This window comes from Aulonocara sp. 'chitande type north' Nkhata Bay, linkage group LG3, assembly GCF_057382095.1.
Source record: "Aulonocara sp. 'chitande type north' Nkhata Bay isolate Kocher_YH1m ecotype deep benthic linkage group LG3, A_spYH_male_GT1.1, whole genome shotgun sequence".
Taxonomy (NCBI): domain Eukaryota; kingdom Metazoa; phylum Chordata; class Actinopteri; order Cichliformes; family Cichlidae; genus Aulonocara; species Aulonocara sp. 'chitande type north' Nkhata Bay.
In genome coordinates, this window is record NC_141346.1 from 69,731,634 (window position 1) to 69,756,413 (window position 24,780).

Genomic DNA, 24,780 nt, shown 5'->3' on the forward strand with positions numbered 1-24,780 from the left:
ATCACCTGGAAGACAGTCTGGATGATCCCATAAATATCTAATTGTGAACAAGGTGAAGGAAATCTCATATAAAATTCTTCATAAATGTGACCCAGCCAGTCACTATATGGTGACATTTAAAAGAGACATAAATACTAATTGAACTTTCTGTGGGGATCATCCAGAAACTGTGGCACATCTCTTTTGGTTCCTCTACACAGAGATTCTGGAAGAATTTAGCAGTTTTGTTATTGTCCATATTTTAAGGGAGTTTTCTTTACGATGGGAAAATGTTTTATTCTTTTTCTTTAAGTTCCCCAGGAAGAATGATAAATGTTTTTTTATAAAAAATTTGTTAATACTTTTAGCTATTTTATATCCATAAATGTAAATTTATTAATAAAACACCATATTTCTGCCTTTTTATAAGGATATGAATTGTACATACAATCAATTTCAGACTCAACCAACAAAAAGCCTCTCAGAACAATATTTATATGTTGATTTTTTTCGCCTACTCATATCATATTTTTTTTACTCCTGGTTCTGTATGTTCATGTTCTGTTCTTTTGTAAACTTCATCTGTTTGTATGTTGTATACTCATTGTGTTTCAATAAAGTTCGATTTAAAAAAAGGTACGTTCTAAACGAAGCTTCAGACGTCACTGATCACGTGACTCTGGCCAAACGAATCAAGCCTCGACACGGTGCTTCTGAAGCAGCGCGTTGATCTTTCTGACACACGCACCGGAGCGTCAGCTTCAAGCGGACCATCACTACGTCTCACATCTAAAGGTGTCAAGGTAACTTTGAACTGAGTTCAGTCAATCTGGAGTTTTTCCAAGTTTTCTGTTGCTCTCTGTGAGAGAAGAGCGTTAAAGGCGGGGCTCTCCAGAGTCCAGCAAAACAGGAAACCACAGCTGGGTGTGTGTAAGTGTGCAAACCAATAGAATGCATCGTGGTGGGGGGGGCATCACGGGCATTGGCAAGAAAAAAATAAAATAATCGGTCGTACCCATGCTTCCCCGACGTCATGCCAGCGCATATTGGGAAATTCGTAGGCACCGATCGGTTTTCTATCAGCCATTTGCTGGGAGTAAGGGCGCCCTCCGTTTGCGAGGTGCGCCTGCTGCTGGCGGCACAGGGAGGAGAGGGCGGGGCGGCGGGGAGTCTCTGGCTGGCTGGAGCGGCATCTAATAACCAACTCGCAAAACAAAATAAAAACAACAAACAGATATTATGATACAGACTTATAATCTGCACCCATGTTTTTTCTAAATTCTATAAAGTGAGCGCGAGAGCCCTCGGTGCGCCTGCGCGCTGCTGAAGTCAAAGTAAACTTTATTGTCATCTCCGCTACAGACAGTCCAGCATATAGAGAGACGAGACGACGAGGCTGCAGTTACAGCGGTGCAAGTAAACAAACAATAAATATAAGAAGAGTAAGAAAATAAATCGACACTTTAGGATCAATAACAATTTAAATTTATAATTTACAGTTTGATGATTTAAAGTCTCACACAACCCGTCAAAAGGGGCGGGGCCGGCTGCTTCCAAGTAGAGTACATTTCATTTATAATGATGTAAATCCAAGCCCATCATGGATTCACGATCTGAATCCTGGGTTGTGTGAAATCCCAGAAATCAACCTTAGACAAAGTGAATCTGTGAACTAAGGTGTAGGTCTGTTAGGCAGGGCCGTGCAGAGAGGTTTAAAGGGGCGGGTGCTCAAAGTTAAAAAGGGGCACATTGAACCAGGCTGAATAACAACAACACACTTTCATCAAGAGTCTAATATGGGCAACAAGGCAAAGCAAACGTAGCCGATACTTTACCTGATGGGTACAATGTTGCTGTTGAGGGGTTGCTGTGGATAGTGCTGGAGGGCAGGCAGGGCTGGACTGGGACAAAAAATCGGCCCGGGCATTTTGACTGGAGACCGGCCCACCAAAAATGTGACGTCATTCATGGATAAAACCGCAAAGGATTCTGGGAACTTTTGACAAGCGGTACTAGCGCATGCAGGCTTTCAATTGAACTCAGTTACACAGCGATAAAAAGAAACACAAAAAATGGCAAGAAGCTGCTGTATTATTAACTGCAATAGCCGGTGTTGTGCCAAAAAGTGATTGTCTGCCAAAAACTGATTTCCGGTATTTGCAAAGAAACTGATTGCTCGTATTTAAATTGCTATAAGTAACTTGTTGGGCTATAATATGTGAAACATATGTCAAATGCATCCCTCATGGATGACATAAAGTCATACTGAGCTACAAACAACATTAGTGTAACAAGGTAGAAGCCGCAATCAGTCTTTGGCAGTGACTTTTATATAACCTTTATTTATGCCGTAAAAAAAAATCTAATTAACATTAAAAATGTGTTTTGTAAGAAGTAGTTGGACAGCAGAAATGGCTCAAATATTACAATTATTTTTCCACTACTAATTAATTACCGTTGAGCTCAAAGGTTATATTAATACACGGTTAACGAATGTGTACTTATGACGACGATTTGTGAGACGAACAAAGGTAAACTTACGTTTGTTTGTACGATGGTCTTTCGGTGCATTTCAAGGTCCTGTACCCATCCGTCGGTAAACTGTACCTGGGCTTGTTGCAGTGACCTGAAGTTACTAAACTTCATGAGTGTATGCACTCACTCCAAGAACCGTATAATTATAAATCTGAGCGTGGTGAAAGTTGGGCAGCACGCTAACGTCTTTTGTCCCTCTGTGTGCTCGTAAGGGTCTGACCCTTTCACTCCTTTGATTTTTCCTCGTATCTTTTCTTTGTCTTTTCGTCGAGTCTGTCTTTGTACGGACCGGCATTGTTCTCCGTTGTTTTGTACATACCTTTTTTGTGCGGCAAAGAAAAATCAAGAAGGTATTGGAACCGGAGAATGAACGTTTTGCGGTGCTGCAATTGCAAATGCTTGTATTTGATGCGGTACTTGGATTGTTTTGCCACGAGTTCCCGGCATGCAATGCGCAAAGTCACGTGGTCTGTCAATCGCTATAGGAAAAACCATAAAGCCTTTGCATGAAAACAACTGCTTTGATGTACACTGCCTTGCTGGTATATATGTATCAATCTAATAAAGTTAAACCTACACCATTCTCCCTATTCGGGATTTTAAACAGTACATAGCGGAAACAAAAAGACTGCTTGGTAGAGTTAACCTCCTGAACTATCTACAACACATGGTAGAAACCTGAAATTAAGACCAAGAACACTAGAGGTGAGACATGATCATTAATTAATATTAAAATTAATAAATGACAGATTTAGGGATATTTTCATAAAGTATTTATTTACCAAAACAATAGAAAACAGCATGGTAGCACAATATATTTTGTTAACACAGCAACCTTTAAATATGAAAGGAGACAGAGAAAGAAAGGTGAGAAAGAAGAATAAGAATAACACTTAATTGAGTTTTTGATGGCATTTTACACACAGTACTAATACAGTATCTAGAAAATATGGGAAAATACTGGCATCATATACAGTACTTACTTCTGAAGAAATTATATGGGACCCTGAAAAACAGGACACAAGTGAAAGGACAAAGAACTGTGAATGGCAATTGATGGACTTGCTCAGATGATCACAGTACTGGCATCTTTATTCCAGAAAGGAATTAGAGAAATCATATACACTAGTACTTACGTTGATGAACTTAAAAAGTTGAATGGTCTCGAACCTCTTAAACAAACAATGTATGATCAGACCCTGACAAACAGGACAGAAAGGAATAAAGATTAGATGAATATTAAAATCTATAAAGGACAGATTATGATTGAATTGTATCACCAAAGACTATTCACTCATCAATAAAAGGTCATCTACAACACTTCCACAGCAGCAACACTGAACATATCTTAAGACATGGATACCTTTATGAAGTGAAAGGACAGACAGTGAAGGTTGAGAAAGAATTGTACTTAATAGATTTTTTCAGACGATGACAGTACTGGTATGCTTACTCTAGAAAAATGGTTGAATCATATTCCATATAGTACTTACTTAAAATGAACACACTTCAGTCCTCCTAAAATGACTGACAGCATCTGAAATGAAACAATGACAGATTAAGACTGTAAGAATATATGTTTATAAATGCCTAATACTCCAATCTCATATTTATTCTATCTATTAAGATGGACAAATTCTAAGCATTTACCAATCACTTGACTTGTTTGAAGTGAAGGTAGATACTAAACGTATTCATTTAGGCAATAACAATAAAGCTGAATTTAATATTAACAATAGATAATTAGGAATGTTTTGCTCATTTTTATTTCACCTCACCAGGTTACAAAAGGAGCTTTCTCAGCAGGTCACTCTTCTCAGCTACCCTGTCAATGACCATGTCAGAGTCCAATGACATGAGAATGTCCTTTTCAGTGGCCATCAGCATAAACATCTCCAGCTTGTTTGCAGACAGGCTGCTTCGGAGTCTGCTTTTAATGAACTTGAGTGTAGAGAATGTTCTTTCACAGGCAACCTGAGTGAGGGAGAGGGTCAGCAGGTACTTGTATGCCAGCCCAAGGAGACGATAGGCATCAGACAGCATGTTGAACCGCCTGAGTATTTGATAGCAGCACAGTGGGCAATTTTTGCAAGAACCACAGCTTTCGGTCACAATTTCACTTTCTTCGTCCCATTCTTCAGATCTGTCCTTTGCTGTTCTGGTCGTGTACTCATCTACATGTGATGTCTTAAGCCTTTCCCACTGTTCAGCAAAACGTTTCAGTTCTGACTGAAGGTTATTAACTGTAGCCCTGCTGTCAAATTTAAGTAGACAGGCGCTGAGGTTCTGAAATGCATTACTTGGAAGAGAAACTGTTCTGACCTGGCTAAACTTCCTGGGGTCCAACCATGCCAAATCGGCAAGAAGAGGGCCATGTATGACAAATCGTCTGTGGATTGCTTCAATAACTGTCCAGGATGATGTTGTGCACTTTCACCTCATATGATTTCTCAGCATTGATTTGCAACTCATCTTCAGGCATCTCTCCGGCCATGCCTTTTCTCCTTTTGGCTCTCTTTTTAGGTAGTTCAGCCTCCACTTCCATGTCTGTGTTGTTCTCCCTCTCCTCTAGTTTTTGATTTGTCTGTTTCACAAATGTGTCTGCAGCTGTCTTCACAGTTGGAAAGTCCCTGGCAATACTTTTGAGGCCACCTTGTGTGGCAGTCACCATATGATGGGCAGAGAGAATGTCCATCCCCTTTGACTGGAGGTACTTTGACAGAGGAGTTGTTGCTCAAACACTCTAAGAAATATCTGTGCTGTTAACACAGTTTCATGCCTCTTTAAAGCCTCGTGCTTTGGCACAAACAGCTGGCTTTTCTTTTTCCCTCTTTTCAATGGCTTCCATCGTCAGCACTACATCAACGAAGAGGCCATCATCTGGTTTTCCAAAATGTCCAAAGATTTTCTGGAGGGCATCATGCTTGGCCCACCACCGTGTCTCACCTATTGGACTGAGGCGTCTGTGTCTTGTGTTTTCGGTTTGTTTCTCCCACAGATTAACCCTGTGATAGGACTCCTTGATGAACACAGCTATGTCATTAAGTAAATTAAAGAGTGATCCACTTTCAATGACACTTTGTGTTATGTCAGCAATCACAAGATTAAGTATGTGTGCATAGCACCACACATGAACATGAGTTGGAGACTGGGCAGTCATAAGTGCTGAAAAGCCTTTGTACTGGCCCTGCATATTTGAAGCACCATCTGTTGCATTCCCAATGCACATGGCCTTGTCTAGATTCAGATGCTCTAAAACTCCGGAAAGCAAGTTTACAAAGTACTGCCCCGTGGATGCTTCGCACCTCACTATGGAGACAAGCCTCTCCTGCACAGACTCAGTAACATACCTGATGATTACTGAACACTGATCATAACCTGTGATGTCTTGGGTTGTGTCTAGCTGAACAGAAAACATCCCAGCTTTCTGGACATCACTGGCGATGCTCTCTTGAAGGAGATGGCCAAGTGCATCAATCACTGAGTTGACAGTTGTTTTGGAGAGTAGGGTGATGAGAGATCCTCTACCTCTTGATCCACTGGTCTGATGCAACTTCTTGCTTTTTTCAATGCAGTCATTCAAATGTTCTCCAAGGCACATATCATACTTGCCTAATAACACAATTAGTTCCACAAAGTTACCATGATCGATGGTGTTATCACCTAAAGTGTATGCAGCCTCATTCTCCACATGCCTATAGCTGAGTCCCCTCTTCCCAAGTACTTTGATCACATCCACTATACGCTCTAAAACTTGCCGTCTCTTTTTCACTTGTGCTCTGTGAGCTGACAACTGACTGCCAGCAAACAAGCTCCTGATGTTGCCTTTTGAGCACCTTAAGAAAAAAGCTTCAGCACAGGTCTGGTGTGTATTGCTCTTTTCATGCTCCTCTGTGCGCAGATGTATATGTCGCCAGTCACTCATGCCTGTTATAAATGTGCTGGTGTCAGTCAGCCTTGCAAATGCCAGACACACAAAGCAGAACAATAAATGGCGTTCTTTGCAATAAGTAAGCCACTTCCTGTTGGTGCCATCTCTACAGCTGAACACCCTCATCACAACTGCACTGCTACTGTTCTGCTGTGGGTGGTAATCTAAGAAGGCCTGTAATATGGCAGGTTCAGGGCGAGCAAAGTAATCAATGCCCTGGCTCTCACTCTCCTGCTCTTCTATCTCCCTCTCTTGCTCTTCCATCTCTCTCTCTTGCTCTTCTATCTCTCTCTCTTGCTCTTCCATCTCTCTCTCTTGCTCTTCCATCTCTCTCTCCTTCTCCATCTCTCTCTCTTGCTCTTCCATCTCTCTCTCTTGCTCTTCCATCTCTCTCTCTTGCTCTTCCATCTCTCTCTCTTGCTCTTCCATCTCTCTCTCTTGCTCCATCTCTCTCTCTTGCTCCATCTCTCTCTGCTGCTCTTCCATCTCTCTCTCTTGCTCCATCTCTCTCTCTTGCTCTTCCATCTCTCTCTCCTGCTCTTCCATCTCTCTCTCCTGCTCTTCCATCTCTCTCTCCTGCTCTTCCATCTCCCTCTCTTGCTCCATCTCTCTCTCCTGCTCTTCCATCTCTCTCTCCTGCTCTTCCATCTCTCTCTCCTGCTCTTCCATCTCTCTCTCTTGCTCCATCTCTCTCTCTTGCTCCATCTCTCTCTCTTGCTCCATCTCTCTCTCTCTCTTGCTCCATCTCTCTCTCTCTCTTGCTCCATCTCTCTCTCTCTTGCTCTTCCATCTCTCTCTCCTGCTCTTCCATCTCTCTCTCCTGCTCTTCTATCTCTCTCTCTTGCTCTTCCATCTCTCTCTCTTGCTCTTCCATCTCTCTCTCTTGCTCTTCCATCTCTCTCTCGCTCTTCCATCTCTCTCTCGCTCTTCCATCTCTCTCTCTTGCTCTTCCATCTCTCTCTCTTGCTCTTCCATCTCTCTCTCCTGCTCTTCCATCTCTCTCTCCTGCTCTTCCATCTCTCTCTCTCCTGCTCTTCCATCTCTCTCTCTCCTGCTCTTCCATCTCTCTCTCTCCTGCTCTTCCATCTCTCTCTCTTGCTCTTCCATCTCTCTCTCTTGCTCTTCCATCTCTCTCTCTTGCTCTTCCATCTTTCTCTCTTGCTCTTCCATCTTTCTCTCTTGCTCTTCCATCTCTCTCTCCTGCTCTTCCATCTCTCTCTTGCTCTTCCATCTCTCTCTCTTGCTCTTCCATCTCTCTCTCTTGCTCTTCCATCTCTCTCTCTTGCTCTTCCATCTCTCTCTCTTGCTCTTCCATCTCTCTCTCTTGCTCTTTTATTTCTCTCTCTTGCTCCATCTCTCTCTGCTGCTCTTCCATCTCTCTCTCTTGCTCTTCCATCTCTCTCTCTTGCTCTTCTGTCTCCTCTGTCACAGACTTCTCCACTTTTGATGATAAATCAGCCTGGTGCAACATGTAAGGATTGGCACAGTTTGTTAAGATTTTGAGAAGTTTGAGAAACTAACCTTAAGCATAAAATAAAATTTACTATCAGTAACTTCATAGCACCCGCCCAGCAGTATATAAACTCCGTCATGCTAGTTACGCTGTACGAGTTATTCTAAGCGACTGTATAAAGTCACCACAACGAAAACAAACTACAACTAAAATTAGTTTCTATCTGACACAGATAGACAGCAGGTCATAACTTCTTACCTGAAGTTCAGTTCCTCTGCCACTATGACCGGCGGCCGCCTCGGGTCTCTCCTCCTCTTGCCACCCCTTTCCTTCATCCACATGCTGGCCTCCACCACTTGCTGATCTTGCTAAATCTATGGAAGCTATGCCATAGCTACCACCAAACAATTCAGTAATTTTCACACATTTGGCAGCGTCTGCCTGAAGGGCTTGTTTCTTTTTGGCCCTAATTTTTTCGGCACCTCCTTTCCTTTTTTTGTTCTCCATTTTCTTTAGTTCGTCTATAAGATTGCTAAACAAGGGGGAGGGTGCATCCGACCTCCTCGGCTGTAATTGGTCCAGCCCAGAGTCGATCATGACCAATTCGCCAATCCAACGCCTTTCATTGTTTATACCCTTCCCAAAAAAACACCAAAAAATCGCCAGCGGCCCACCGGGCAAGTGCCCGGTATGCACGATGGCCAGTCCAGCTATGAGGGCAGGGCTGTGTTGGTCTGAGACTGTAGAGATTAAAAAGTCCACAGGAGAGATGGTAGCTGATTAAACAAGTGTCATGAGATAATAACAAAATGCAAAGATTGGTGACAGCGCTTGGAACCATAAGGCAACAAAAACTGTGAGAAATAATTTAGGCTCTGCCTGTGAATCACTCTTTGCTTCTCTTCTTCCTTCCATCCCATCATTTCATATATCACTCTGCACTTGCTGTCTATGTGAGAACAAGGCACAACTTGCTATTGCAATAAACTATAATCTAATTATCCACACCTAACAACTCCAGCACTTAATCTATAATAAAATGATGACAGAAAAATGTTATAGCCCTGCCTTTAGTAGCCTCACACAGCTCCTGCTGTTTCCTCCTCATGTCCTTACCAGCCATGTCTGCACAATGTTATATCATGAGTAGTATTTTTTTTAAAAATCCATCTAAATAAAACACACACATGCACACACAGTGACATTTTAGACCTTCTTCAGAATACTGTATATACTGTGGGGATCACTGTGCTGATCCAGAATCCTTACATTATTATTTATTACTAGAGCTACAATAATAAAGCAAAGAGGAGGGGGAAGTAATAAATATGAAATAATGTATTTATGATGATTCCATTTGTTTCACTATCCACTCTGTGCAGGGCAAAGCTTATTACATTTTTAAACTGTAGAGATACAATCATTTTACTGCTGTAACATCCATATGTTGTCTTATTTAAAATATAAATCTAATATAATCTGCTTCTTAATGTATGTTCTTTAAAATACAGCTTGTGTTTTTAATATATTATAATTATAATAATGCATAATTATGTGGACATGCATATTAGATCGTTTTTAGTGAAATATAATCCCTCCAGAAAGGCAGGAAAAGCCCGGAAACTTGCTTTAAAACTAAATATGTTCCCTAAAACGGTGACAGAGCTACAGACCCATTACAGCCTTACACAGGTAGCCAGCAGCTATGACCAGCACTACTTGTGCAGTTAATAAAAGGACAGGTAATGTTTGTCGCGCTGTTGCACACACAGCACGCTTGTTTGTTTCAGTTCGTCAGTGGCAACAAGACAGCTTACCAACGTGTACGTAATAAGCTAACACTCCTGTGTGCTACACACTACAGTGTGCGCTGTACACCTACTTACTGGTTTTGTCGCATCAGTCTGTGTCTCTGAGTTAACTTGTGTTTCTCCTACAGCTCCGGATTGCTGAAAATGCGCGTGCTCTTTGTGAGCTCGTTCCCGGCTCGTAACCAGCGCGTTCTGCCGTCAAGGGCGATCATTGGTTAAATGTGATCATGTGACTGATGCAAGCCAGATCCTTTTATTTAGCAAAACTGTGATTAATAGTTAAATATTATTGTTGAGGGGCACAGACAGGACTCCGCACGCACACACACATTAAAAAAATAATAATAATAATTAAAAAAAAAAAAAAGTTGCCTCAACAAAAGGGCACCTTGGGCACCCATCAGGAAAGGGGCGGGTGCTCAAGCCCCTCTAGCCCCCCCTCTGCACGTGCCTGCTGTTAGGTTAATTGTGCTGATCCTCGGGTTGGGGGATTTGTGTTTGTACTGGAGCGCAAAATTCAAACCAATGGAAGATGGACAACAAAAGTTCAAAGCCATCAGGTGCTCGGGTTAGAAAAAAGAGAAAAGATGCAGGTAAGCAGACGTGTGATTGGATAATGGCAGCTCATCCTGAACCAATCAGACTAAACTCCAAACAATACATTATGTTACAGATTTTAATATTAATTAGTCATTGTTACTTGTTGATTTGTCCTTTTCTCATTGTGTGACAAATTATGACGACTGTTTGGTAGCTGTTATTGTCTCTCTCTCTCTCTTCATGTGTGTTTCTCTGGTGAAACAATAGTTTTGTGTTAATGTTAGGGCTGCACGATTTTGCATAAAATGAGAATCACGATTTTTTGGCTTAGAATTGAGATCATGATTCTCTCATAACAATAAATAAACATAAAACAACAAATGTCTCACGTTTTGTTGTTGCAGCAAAATGTTGTCCTGCTTGAAATTCCGTCTCCACCGTTGCTCGACGCTGCGTGTACAGAGCAGGTAGTGCAACAATAGAAAAATAGTTGCGGGACGGCACTGTGTAGCGTTTGTCTAGGGTGTTGATCGTTTTCCTAAATCCCTCGTTTTGCACAGTGTTGATGGAGCCATATCTTTGGTCAGGTGATAAGTGATAGCCTCCGTAATGTCTTTGTGCCTGCGGGAGTTCGACGTGTATAGGGAAGCGCTGTATAAGGTTCCCGTTATTGATGTTTGGGTGGTTGACCGGGACGGATTTTCTCCTGTCACTTTCTCGTCATCCCTGACGTGCTCTCCGTTGTTGTTTCCCTGCTAATTTTAGCATCACACGGCACAGCTTCTGTATCACGTGGTATAAGGCTCCGCCCTTGTCATTTGTTGAGCAGGAAGAGTGAGCACTTGTTTTCATGCAGAGTACGTCCCGGATCAAAATGTGAAGTTTTACAAATCACCACTTCTTTAGTGAATATCACTTCAGTCTCAGACAACCTCGTTTCTCTTACAGAGGTTGAATGCACCTTCTGCGGATGGCGGTACCACACAGTGTGCGTGGACTTCCCCTGCACAGAAGGCAACTACAAATGCTGTGAATGCTAAATAAACAGAAACAAATGATCCCTGTTGTCTTTGCTTGATGATTGGTTTGAGTCTTGACAATCCACATTGCTGGCGTTGCATCTTTCAATGCCAGCAATGGCAGGTATCAGTGCTCAAACCTTTTGTGTTTGTTTCCAACAAGTTGCCCACCTCGGGAAACAAAAATGTGTTCTTTTACTTGTCAGATGAACATATGAGACACTTTGACTCTTCAGTGCAGTGTGGAGCCTAACAAAGATCTGTTTTGTGTCCCAGCTGATCAGCAGGAGGAGGAGAGTCTGACGGAGCAGCAGAGGAACATTTTCAGCTACTTGGACTCAGCTCAGCCACTACAGAGGAAACAATGAGCTCAACACAGAAGGTGACAGACAGAGCAGGACCATATGACCAAAGATATTTATCACCATATACAGGGAGTGCAGAATTATTAGGCAAGTTGTATTTTTGAGGAATAATGTTATTATTGAACAACAACCATGTTCTCAATGAACCCAAAAAACTCATTAATATCAAAGCTGAATATTTTTGGAAGTAGTTTTTAGTTTGAGCTATTTTAGGGGGATATCTGTGTGTGCAGGTGACTATTACTGTGCAGAATTATTAGGCAACTTAACAAAAAACAAATATATACCCATTTCAATTATTTATTTTTACCAGTGAAACCAATATAACATCTCCACATTCACAAATATACATTTCTGACATTCAAAAACAAAGCAGCGACCAATATAGCCACCTTTCTTTGCAAGGACACTCAAAAGCCTGCCATGGGGCCTGTTGGGTTGCACCTGCGCTCACATCACGTCACAAAATAAAATGTATAAAATAAAAAATGAAATATAATAAAATAACGTGTTAAATGGGTGGAAATCCCTAGATCAATGTTTAAATTAACACTCACGCATTGACTCTGTCGGCTATGTTTTGCCATGCATGCTCCCTTTCTTTTGCAGCTGAGGCTGTGTTACTTTTTTTCTGCAAAATTTGCATGTTATCAGCATATGCTGCCATCAGAATTTCGGCCTCAAGCGCTGTGAAATACATTGACCGCACCTTCTTTCCCTCCGTCTCCATGGTGACTTGCTTAATCTGTGCTCCACTAATCAGGGCTTTATGTATCCTCGTGCGTGTGCTTAACTTGGGGTTAAAGCAACTCCGCGTTGACTGAACTACTTGTTATCAGCTTTTCTGAAACCGAATATTCCGAGTTGGACATTTCGGGGTTACTCAACCCTGAGTATCATTTTTCACTCTGTGTTTTCTAAACCGGCTTCCTGAAATAGGCAAGGCAAGGCAAGGCAAATTTATTTGTATAGCACAATTCAACAACAAGGTGATTCTAATAGGGTACAGTTGTCCATTGTGGGTGTGTGTATGTTGAGTCCATAAGTTAACGTGGGTCAGATGTCAGGAGGCAGAGTTCAGGAGTCTGACAGCTGTGGGGAAGAAGCTGTTCCGGTACCTGGTGGTCTTAGTCCGGAGGCTCCTGTAGCGCCTCCCAGAGGGCAGGAGGGTGAAGAGTCCATGTGATGGGTGACTGGGGTCTTTGATGATTTTCCCAGCCCTTTTCAGACACCGCTTCCTGTAGCTGTCTTTTATGGCAGGAAGTGGTGCTCCGGCGATGCGCTGGGCAGTTTTCACGACCCTCTGCAACGCCTTCCGGTCCGAGGCAGAGCAGTTCCCGTACCAGACTGTTATACAGTTGGTCAGGATGCTCTCGATGGTGCAACGATAGAAGTTCACCAGGATGTCTGAGGACAGGTGGTTCTTCCTCAGAGTCCTCAAGAAGAAGAGGCGCTGGTGAGCCTTCTTGACCAGCTTGGAGCAGTTGGTCGACCAGGTGAGATCCTCGGAGATGTGGACTCCCAGGAACTTGAAGCTGCTCACACGCTCCACAGCCGTCCCCTTAATGTGGATGGGTGGATGTGGGTCAGCATTCCTCCTGTAGTCCACGATGAGCTCCTTGGTCTTCTCGGTGTTAAGCAGCAGGTTGTTTGTGTCGCACCACTCAGCCAGACGATCCACCTCCTCCCTTTAGGCGGCCTCATCGTTGTCACTGATGAGGCCAATCACCGTGGTGTCATCTGCAAACTTAATGATGGTGTTGGAACCATCAGCAGGTCTGCAGTCGTGGGTGAAGAGGGAGTAGAGGAAAGGGCTCATCACACAGCCTTGTGGTACACCGGTGTTCATTGTGATGGTTGATGAGCAGTGGTTATCCAGCCGGACATATTGGGGGCGATTGGTCAGGAAGTCCAGTAACCATTTGCAGATGAGGGAACTGATGCCCAGGTCTGTCAGTTTCCTGATGAGTTGTGAGGGGTGGATTGTATTGAATGCTGAACTGAAGTCTATAAACAGCATTCTGGCGTAGGTGTTGTTGTTGTCCAGGTGTGAGAGGACAGAGTGCAGTGCGATGGAGAAAGCATCCTCTGTGCTCCTGTTCTGGCGGTATGCGAATTGGTGGGGGTCCAGGGTGGGGGGGAGACAGGATTTGAAGTGTGCTAGGACCAGCTGCTCTAAGCACTTAGTGATGATGGGGGTGAGTGCTACTGGGCGGTAGTCATTGAGGCAAGATGGGTTGGAGTTTTTGGGTATCGGGACGATGGAGGTGGATTTGAAGCAGGCCGGTACCACAGCGTGGGCCAAGGACAGATTGAATATGTCTGTGAGCACTCCTGCAACCTCCCCAGAACACGCTCCAGGGCTCTAGAGTGCGACCAATTTGGTCGCAAATGCGACCAAATTTTTCAGTGGTGCGACTAAAAAAAAATATTTGGTTGCACCTGTGCGACCAACTGTTCGGGTAGCAAAAAAAAAAAAAAAAAAAAATCTGCAACCTTCCCTGTGGTCAACAACAGACACACATTTTGCCCCTATCGTGGACTAAACCAATCAGAGATAGTCAGGGGCGGGACCTCTCTGATTGGCCGTGGTCCAGTTGAAAGTGCAGGTGGAAGTGGGAGGTGAGTAGCTTGAATAAAGCGATATCAATTCATTAAATCCTGAATCGACTTTTAAATATAACTGTGTTTTGCCAGAAACGCCAGATTCTCAGATTAAAGCTCACAAAACCAGTTCAACAACAACCAAACAGCAGATAAGAGCAGGTACACGGATTCCACACAAAGACGTAAACACAGCACAGACTCGACGCATCAGAATTAACTTTGTCTTTCTCGGCTTTCTCACCCGACGGCCCGTAGACGGACACGCTGTCGGAGCTTAGCGATCCTGATGCGTCCGGTCCACGCTGTGTTTACGTCTTTTTGCGCTGATTCTGAGCTGCAGGTTTTGTCTCTCCAACCAAAATTCACCGAGCTGAATTTTGCTGTTTTGCTTCCACGACTATTAAAATCGCACTTCATGCACAGCTAGCTCTCTCTATCTCTCTCTGTACTTCAAGAACAGTTTCCCGTCTCCAATCTCTGTTTTCTGTATTATTCATTCGCTTATTACCCACCAGTCTACCGTTGTTTACAGCGCTGCGGCTGCTGTCTTTTTCTTTTCTTTTTCTTTTTTTCACTTAAATGACCTCGAACAAGAAAGCCTGTTTTTTTCTGTTGTTCAATACTGAAGAAATTTAAACTTTATATGCAGAACATTGTAGAATATTTTAAGGTTATCTGCTATAAAAAGCCAGACCAGGAAAATCTCCTTCATGTTTTTCTGTGTTTTATTCTCAGTTACTTTCACACAAAGGCATCTGCTGTGATGCTCACAATTCTGATGAAGTCAGTACTGATAAATGATCAGAATTATAATATTTCTGACTGTCTGAGGCTAAGTTGAATCGAATCGGGACTTTGAAAACCGGAATCGAATGGATTATAGAAATCAGTGATGATACCCAGCCCTAGTGAGCAGCCTAGGCACGACAGACGTGGATGTAGCTGTAATAGGAAAAGAACTATTGCTAACTTTTCTGTTAAGGCCTGATCCTTCTGAAATTCATAGCCAGTGCTCTGACACGGTGTCATCAATCTTTGAATGCTGAAAAAGCACAGTGTATCCAGAAAAACACATTATATTATATAAATTATTAGAAAATTTGTGTGCGCCTAACTTTTGTGCCGGTACGCCTAACTTTTTAAAGTTAGGCGTACTGGTACGCCCATGGCAAAAAGTTAGTCTAGAGCCCTGCGCTCTGAGAACACGCCCGGGGATGCCATCAGGACCTGCAGCCTTGTGGACATTGATCCTGTTCAGCACCGCTCCTACATCGGTGGGGGAGAGAGTCAGAGGTTGGTGGTCTGGCGTCATGTCTGCTTTGGTTGTGGTTGTGGGGTTCCCCTCGCTCAAAACGAGCTCGTTGAGGAAGGAGACATCAGAGGATGCGGGGGAGGGTTTGGTGGTCCTGTAGTCTGTAATGGTCTGGAGTCCTTGCCACATGCGTCGGGGGTTGGAGTTGGAGAAGTGTTCTTCTACCTTCTTTTTGTAATGGTGTTTGGCTTTTTTGATGCCCTTCTTTAGATTAGCCCTGGCTGTGCTGTAGGCGTGTGCATCTCCTGACCTAAAGGCGGTGTTGCGGGCGTTCAGGAGGAGACGAACATCCCGGTTCATCCAAGGCTTCTGGTTGGGGTACATGGTGATCCGTTTCTGGGTGGTGACACTGTCTGTGGTTTCGGAGATGTAATCCAGTACAGATGAGGCGTACTGGTCCAGGTCTGTGTGGGTGAACATATTCCAGTCTGTGTTTTTAAATCTGTCCTGGAGCACTGCGTCTGTCCCCTCTGGCCACACTTTAATTGTCCTCACAGCAGGTTTCACACGTTGGATGAGTGGTGAATACCTAGGTGTGAGGAACAGGGAGAGATGGTCCGATTGTCCAATGTGGGGGAGGGGTGTGGCTTTGTAGGCTCCAGCCAGGTTGGAATACACATGGTCTAAAGTCTTGTCTCCTCTGGTGTGGCAGGAGACATGTTGGTGAGAGGAGGGAGGAGGGGAGGACTGTCTTTAAGTTGGTGTGGTTGAAGTCGCCAGCAACAATAAAAGCAGCTTCGGGGTGTTTGTTCTGGTGTTTGTTAATGGCTGCAGAAAGTTCTTTCATGGCCAACCTAGCATTAGCGTCGGGGGGGATATACACGGCAGTGAGTATGATCGAAGTGAGTTCTCTGGGGAGATAATAAGGTCTGCATTTGACCATTAAAAACTCCGCATTAGGTGAGCAGTGACTCTCAGTAGTAGTGGAGTTCATGCACCAAGCATTGTTAATATAAATGCACAAACCTCCACCTCTGGTCTTGCCGGAGTCATCTGCTAGCCTGTCGGCTCGGTGTGTGTGTGGCATCCTGCTAACTCGATAGCATTGTCCGGGCAGCTGTTGTTCAACCATGTTTCGGTGAAAAACATGACATTTGAGTCCATAATCCGTCTGTTGTTAGTGATGGAGACCCGTATCTCATCCATTTTGTTTGCCAGAGAACGGACATTGGCGAGGAAAATACTGGGTAAAGGCAGCTGGTGTGGTGTTAGCTTTAGCTTAGCCCGTAGCCCTCCGCGCCTACCTCGCCTTTGTTTACGATCTCGGCGCCGTCTGCGTGCACTTCCGCCCGGCCGGGGAGAGTGGGCAGCCTCCAGTGTTCTGGAGATCTCTGGGATGAGTCGGAGATCGGCGATAAAACTGTTGGAGTTGTGAGTCCAGATGTCCAGAAGCTCTTGTCTGCTGTAGGTCAGCAACGCACAGCAATTCTGGACGAATAATCCGGTTAAAAGTAGATAAAAAACCGCTAAATAGCAGATTCTGGAGAGACACTGAGCCTCGCGTTGTTCATGCGCTGTCATCTTGTGTGTCTTGTTCAGTGGTGGTCGTCTTTCAGCCTTTCTTACCTTGGCTCTGAGTATTGCATACGTTGTGCTTTTGGGTACTCCAGTGATGTTGCAGCTCTGAAATATGGCCAAACTGGTGGCAAGTGGCATCTTGGCAGCTGCACGCTTGACTTTTCTCAGTTCATGGGCAGTTATTTTGCGCTTTGGTTTTTCCACACGCTTCTTGCGACCCTGTTGACTCTTTTGAATGAAACGCTTGATTGTTTGATGATCACGCTTCAGAAGCTTTGCAATTTTGAGACTGCTGCATCCCTCTGCAAGATATCTCACTATTTTTGACTTTTCTGAGCCTGTCAAGTCCTTCTTTTGACCCGTTGCGTAATAATTCTGCACACCTGATATAGGGTGTTGATGTCATTAGACCACACCCCTTCTCATTACAGAGATGCACATCACCTAATATGCTTAATTGGTAGTAGGCTATCGAGCCTATACAGCTTGGAGTAAGACAACATGCATGAAGAGGATGATGTGGACAAAATACTCATTTGCCTAATAATTCTTCACTCCATGTATACATTTGAACATTTGCCATAACGATGTAGCTGACGATAGAATTGACACGAGACAAGCAGCTGTTGTTTATGTGCATTAAAGTTATATAAAAATGTAACAGTGCAAATGCTAATTCCTCGCTGACAGTTTAACCAAAAGGCGTTTCCAGTGGAAACTGGCCGACACATCCTGAGCATAACCATGTATAATATCCACGAAACTTCAGAAGAGGTTATACAGTCGTGGCCAAAAGGTTTGAGAATTGCATAAATATTGGAACCTGGAGAAGTTGCTGCTTAAGTTTTTATAATAGCATTTTGCCTGCACTCCAGAATGTTATGAGGAGTGATCAGATGAACTGCATCGTCCTTCTTTGCCATGAAAACGAACTTAATCCCCAAAAAGCCTTACCACTGCATTTCATTGCTGTCATCAAAGGACCTGCTGAGACCATTTCAGTGATCGTCTTCTTAACTCAGGTGAGAATGTTGGCGAGCACGAGGCAGGAGATCATCATGGCTGTATCCCGATTCAGGTTCTGCAGCTTTAAAGTCCTCAAGGGCCGCGAACTCAAAGACCGCTAAGGCCGAAGTGCGAGGCTCGTAGGCTCGTGAAATGGGACGTCTAGCGTCCGTCGCGCTGCCCTGGTTGCCTAGCAACCATGATACTAACAGTTATTTATATATATATACATATTTATATATATATTTATATTATTTCTGAGAGTGTATCATGTAACACTATAGATCAACTTAGCTCAGAATATATAAAGCATATAAACAGTTACAGCAATATGATGCAACAAACACAGCAGCTACTGATCCAAAATACTCAAAGCTTCATAGAACTGAAACCAACATTTATTTTTAGCTCCATCCTGCTGCTGATACAGACTTTAGGTTTCTGAACATTAAACTTGTTGCTGCCTTTCATAGTGTGTAACTTGAAGGCCCTGAGTACTTTCTCCCACACTGGAAACACTGGGATGATCACATTATTTGAACATTACCTAATAAGACTGATTCAGCACAGACAGTTATGTTAAACTTTCCTAGCAGTCCTTCACAAACAGGGAACAGTCTGTCTATTCTCTCCATCTGTCAGCTGCTGCTTGCTCTTCCTCCTCCTCTTCCTCACACACTGCTGAGTTTGTCCTGGTGGATCATCAGGGCTGCAAAGCCTCACAGATGATGTGCAGCAGTGGCTCCCTCAGTCTGTCCTCACTCTGGACACTTGCAGTCGTCACACATGGAAATCAAATGTGTGATAAGCTGCAGGATTCAAACACAAGTGTAACTTATAAACACATGTTCATACTTTTATTACACAATCAGAGAGAAAGAAACAGAGAGAGAGTGCAGGACAGACAGACAGGTGACAGTCTCAGGTGTACACACTGCTACACAACAGCAGCAGAGAAGCAGGATTTAGTGTTTGTGTTATTACGAGTGTAAACAAGAAGAGTTCCAGATGGTGCTGTGGACACATGTGTGACTGCTGTGATTAAAGCATCTTTCTTTCAGCTTAACGAGTGAACCGTCAGCTCGTTCAAACACACGTTAAAGTGCGTTTGGCTCGACACCACCGAACAGAGGCAGCAATATAACACAGCTAACATTAACAGTGCAGTGAATCCTGCTTGTGCCGTGATGTTCAGGACTGCAAACCGAGCAGCATCACTGACTTTCAGCTTGTTGTGTTTGTGGATATATGACTGACTTTAATTATCCACAAAATCATCACATTCTCTGTCAGATTAAGGTCGACTATTGAACGGCGTATATTTTAAAGGCTTTAAAACCAAGTTAACGCCGAAAGTACAAACATCACTAATGTCACATAACTCTGCCGACAAGGCATAGCTATGGCTATGAAATGCTCTTTGTGTATCACTTCTTCATTATGAAAGATGTCATTAATGCACTAGCAATGTCTCATCTGGAGTATTGTTCAATCATTTGGTCAGCAGCTAATAAGACAGATCTTAACAGACTTCAGTTAGTCCAGAATAAGGCGTCCAGATTAGTGTGAAGATGTTCATACTATACTAATATTGATAAAATGCATAATAACCTTTCTTGGCTTCCTGTACAGGCTAAAATATTCTATGGCTTACTTGTAGTTCTAAAGAAAGCAATTCTGTTAAACACACCACATTTATTCTGCTCAGCTGCAGTATCCAGATGAAATACATCATCATATTACACAGTTTTCAACAAGCTGCAATTTAGTAAATGCTCGAGTTAAAAGTAACGTTTTGTAAAACTGTTACATTTAGAGCAACTTTTAAAAGGGATAAGTTGCCTTAAAAAATTAGAGAATTATTCAAAACTTCAATGAACACTTAAAAGCCGATTTACAGAGCTTTTAGTTGTTGTAAATATTGTAAGACATGATTTGTTTTTGAAATTTGTGTAATGTGCCTCAATGTTATTGATATTATTATTATTATTATTGATTGCTTATATTTGAACAATTGTGAAACCTCACTGTGGATGTAAGAGTGAAATTATGTGGATATCTTGAATCCACTTTATTGTGTAATATTTTATGTGAGTATTTGACGGAAGACGAGCAACATCTGTTGTGGAAGCTAACGGGGTTCCTTTAGAATAAACAAACATAGGATTTATTATCACTGAATAATTCTGTATAAATCTATACAAATTATAGAAATATGTAATAGGAAACAACAAAATAATCTAAATTATAAAATAGTGTGTGTGTGTGTGTGTGTGTGTGTGTGTGTGTGTGTGTGTGTGTGTGTGTGTGTGTGTGTACAATCAGGAAGGATGGGCATGATTTTAGTGTTTGAACAGTCATGAATTATCTTTAACAGCAGGTTGGATGTAATGTGTTAGAACTACCAGCAGGTGGGGATAAGAGACCTTTAAGGTGTTTGGTGCCACGCTCCACCTTCAGGTTTAAAACTAGTGTTAATGGAGTTTGAAGGTTGAGTTTGTTCCATGACTGCATTTCACTCACTGCCTCTGTTTGTATCTCTGTCACTGCAGGACCAACATGGAGCCAGAAGTCAGCGCTCTCAGGAGGCCGACAAACCTCACAGAAGAAAGGGAGAGAAAAAACACACCTGTGACGAGTGTGGGAAGGGTTTTACTGTGAGGGCTTCACTAAAACGGCATCAGGTCATCCACACTGGTGAGAGACCGTTCAGCTGTGACTTGTGTGGGAAGGGTTTTACTGTGAGGGCTTCACTAAAACAGCATCAGGTCATCCACAGAGGAGTTAAAGCGTACAGCTGTGATCAGTGTGGCAGAGCTTTTACTCAAAGTAGCAACTTACAGAGGCATCTAGTTACCCACTCTGGAATTAAGGCATACAGCTGTGACGAGTGTGGGAAGGGTTTTACTGTGAGGGCTTCACTAAAACGGCATCAGGTCATCCACACTGGAGAGAGACGGTTCAGCTGTGACTTGTGTGGAAAGTCTTTTTCCTTGAAGGATTCCCTAAAACAACACCAACTCATCCACAGTGGAGTTAAAGCGTACAGCTGTGATCAGTGTGGCAGAGCTTTTACTCGCAGTAGCCACTTACAGAGTCATCTAGTTACCCACTCTGGAATTAAGGCATACAGCTGTGGTCAGTGTGGCAGAGCTTTTACTCACAGTAGCCACTTACAGAGGCATCTAGTTACCCACTCTGGAATTAAGGCATACAGCTGTGACATCTGTGGAAAAACTTTCAGCCAGAGAGGGAGCCGAAATATACACCTACGCATTCACACCAGACATGATGTGTACTGCTGTGAACAGTGTGGCAAACAGTTTACAACAGATGCACAGTTACAACGACACATGTTTACCCACACTGAGGAGAGACCTTATCAATGTGACCTGTGTGAGAAGACTTTTAAATCTCCACGTCACCTGAGACGACACCAACAGATCCACACCAGAAAGAGACTCTACAAGTGCAGCTACTGTGAGGTATGTATTTATATTGTTATCTTGTCATTTTAGCCTGACTGTTTGGAACAACTCTGCTCATTAAACTGTGTTAGCATGTTAGCAATTCTACTGCATGGAAAAGCAGCTCTGAGTGATTATTCAGATTTTCCTTTCAGTTATGATTTTAGTATTACTGTAGTATTATGGTGGTAGTATTGTAGTTATTGCAGCCCAGTAAACTGAGTGTGTTAACTGAAACAGTCAAATGTAGTTGGACGTCTGCAGAGATGCTCTTTATTTCAGGCGACGTTCAGGATACGAATGTTGAAGGACTGACTTACACTGTCTTTGTGTCTTTGTTTAGAAGCAGAGCGACACAGATGGATCCAGTTCTCAACCCTGTCATCACTGTGGTGGTGGGAAAGACTTTCATTGTGACCTCTGTGGAAAAACTTTCAGTCGGCAAAAGACCCTAAAACTACATCAACGTAGACACACTGGAGACAAACTGAAATACTGCAAAGAATGTGGGAGAAGCTTCACCACATCACATCGCTTAAAACAACATGAACTGATTCACAGTGGGGTTAAAAAGCACCTCTGTGATCAGTGTGGGTCATCCTTCACCACTGAAGGTGAGCTTAAAAGACACAAACAAGTCCACACAGGAGAGAAACCACACAAGTGCAGCTACTGTGAGAGAAGCTTCTCACAGTCAAGTACTCGTAACAGGCATGAACGTACACACATGGAAGGAAACTACAGCTGTGACCAGTGTGACAAGAGCTTCAGGAATCTCAGTTCATACTCTGCACACAAACGATCCCACGTTACTAATAAACTGTTTCACTGTTACCAATGTGCCCAAACATTCACCTCATTGTCTGCTCTGTGCAAACATCAGCGCGATCACTCAGGGCTGAAATCACTCCCATCACTGGATCACAGTGAATCTGAAGACACAGAAAGATCCTCTGGTTTCTGTGTCAGACTCAAAAAGCTTGAGATCAGGCTCCACAGAGTTCAGATAGAATCATTTAAACTTGTGTTGAACTGAACTGGTTGCTGGGCTGAACTTCTACATAATACAGATCTACATGGGATCTTCTTTTCTGTGTTTTACTGAGTCAGTTTTGTCCTTTTTTCTCTGTCCTGGTTTTGCTCGTCTGTAAATGATTGAAACTCAGTCAAATAGTTCATTGTTCTCCAGCAAAACGTTTTGGAAACTCATGTTTAACATTTAAAACTCTGACATGTTTTAGCACACAAGGCTTCATCGGGGGAGTTCACTCATGATTGGACCATGAGAACAAAGGTTTGTAGTTCTTTCAAAGAGAGTCTTGGAGATGTTTGATGTTTCTGTTTCTCTGAAACCACCTGAAAGAAAAACTATTTTTCTTGCTTTATGTAGTGTGGAAGTTTTTAATGTTTCTTCATCTGTGATGTTCTTGAATGTGTTTATGTGAAGATGGTACAAATAAACTGTCCTTTCAGCTTTAGCTCCTAATTTATTCATTATTTATGGATGTAGCACAGCAGCCGTCTCTTGATTAACACATGGAGGGCTCGGGATCTGATGGTGTCGTCTCCCTAATTTGCCCACTCAGTAAATCTCACTCATGGCCAAGAAATTGAAATAGACCTTGTTTCCCTGCTGGATAGTGATCCACTGTAACTCTGCTCCTCCTTCCTGTTTAGGATTTCTGTGGCTGAAGTAAAATTCCCTCCATCCATCACTTATCCCAGCTAACCCAAAGTGAAATAAAGTTTTGCTCGTCTTAAAAAAGCATTACAATAATGGGCATTACCAATGCAAACTGAATGATACAGAAGATGAAAGAAGAGACTTTGATCAGTTAATAAAGCTCATGATCTTGATTCATTGTGGCTGCTACACAGATACTTCTGGGTCACTTCTCTCAGTTAGGAACCTTCCTCACCAAACTGACTGTTGGACCACACCCCTGGTTTCATGAGAAATTGTTTCAGCCATGATTTCTCTTCCTGTATTTCAGAGTAAAGACTGAAGTGACAAATGGAAGCATGTTTAAAAAGCACAATGTGAGAGAGACGTTGAGGTCCTTAGAAGTTACCCTGGGTTTTACTGTCACCCTGCTAGATGTTACACACCTTGTTATTGGACTGATTTCTACTGCTGGACTACTCCTGCGGAGAGTAACAATACTCTTACTAATTAGCTCCCTTTCACACCTTTGGGGATATTTATTTTTGTGTTTGCAGCGCTGTGAGCCAGAACAGCGAGAGAAAAATCTGCAACAGCGACGAGCCGAATGCTTACGTGAATCGCAGCAGCTGCACATGTGCTACGCTGAATTAGAGGATATCTTTGCTCTGGATTTCTATTTCTACTTTTTCATTTCTATATGATTCTTCTTGCATCTAAACAAAGATGATTCAATTTGCTAAATGTTGATGGCTCTTCGTGCTCAGGTGTAAATGAGACGTAATATTTGCTCTTGGTTTGGTTCTCCTGTACAGAACCTTGCAGTACAACAGAAACCTAAAAACATTATTTGTAGTTGTTATTCTTAGTTGCTCTGCTGCCTAAATACCACAGGGTCTGATTATGAAGTTATTGAGCTGCACATACTTTACGACCTGCTTAATTTCGAGGTCACAGCATCTGTAGAGCAGCTGGAACATAATGAAGTCTACAAGGTTAAAGTTTTCTCTTCAGTTATTGTTCTTTCTGCTGCTTGGTTTGATGGATCTGAGAGCTTTTGTTTTTATTATTGTTATTATAATTATCATGAATATTTTACTCTCTAGAAGCTTTAAAATAGTGTTTGTGTTTGAAAAAATTGATTTAAGAATTGAACAGAAACATCTGTCCTTCTGAAAATCGCCCAAAGGCACGGAGACAAAGTCAAAGGATGCAACCTGTAACTTTCTCTTCCTTCATGTCAGGACCATCATCCATGATTTATATAAAATGCATATAGCAACAGTAGCACTTTAGTTTGGACTTTATGATTTCTGTAACTGGAAAATATTATTTTGTTTAAAGACAGAAGTGACCGCATAGTTGCAACATCAAAGGGAAATATGAATTAATTAGCATCAAGTATATTTGTTGCTTAAGCGTTTGCACTATAACTTAAGTAGGATTATAACTTTTAAGGAAGGAAAGATTTCAGATATTTAGTTCACTGCTTCAGTTATTTTATATGAAATTAAAACATTTACGTTGGTCAAATATGATGCTCTAAATCAAATAAAAGTTTGAAAATAAATGATG

At 42.6% G+C, this 24,780-nt stretch overlaps 1 protein-coding gene across 1 annotated transcript; it reads left to right on the plus strand.

Annotated features, from left to right (window-relative positions):
- Positions 1 to 645: 645 nt before the first annotated feature.
- On the plus strand, positions 646 to 23,798 carry LOC147336867 (uncharacterized). The gene is made up of 4 exons (XM_086285654.1): positions 646 to 782; positions 11,545 to 11,650; positions 20,628 to 21,560; positions 21,886 to 23,798. The coding sequence occupies exons 2-4, from the start codon at positions 11,633 to 11,635 to the stop codon at positions 22,576 to 22,578; spliced, it is 1,644 nt and encodes a 547-aa protein (XP_086141780.1). The 5' UTR covers positions 646 to 782; positions 11,545 to 11,632; the 3' UTR covers positions 22,579 to 23,798.
- Positions 23,799 to 24,780: the final 982 nt, after the last annotated feature.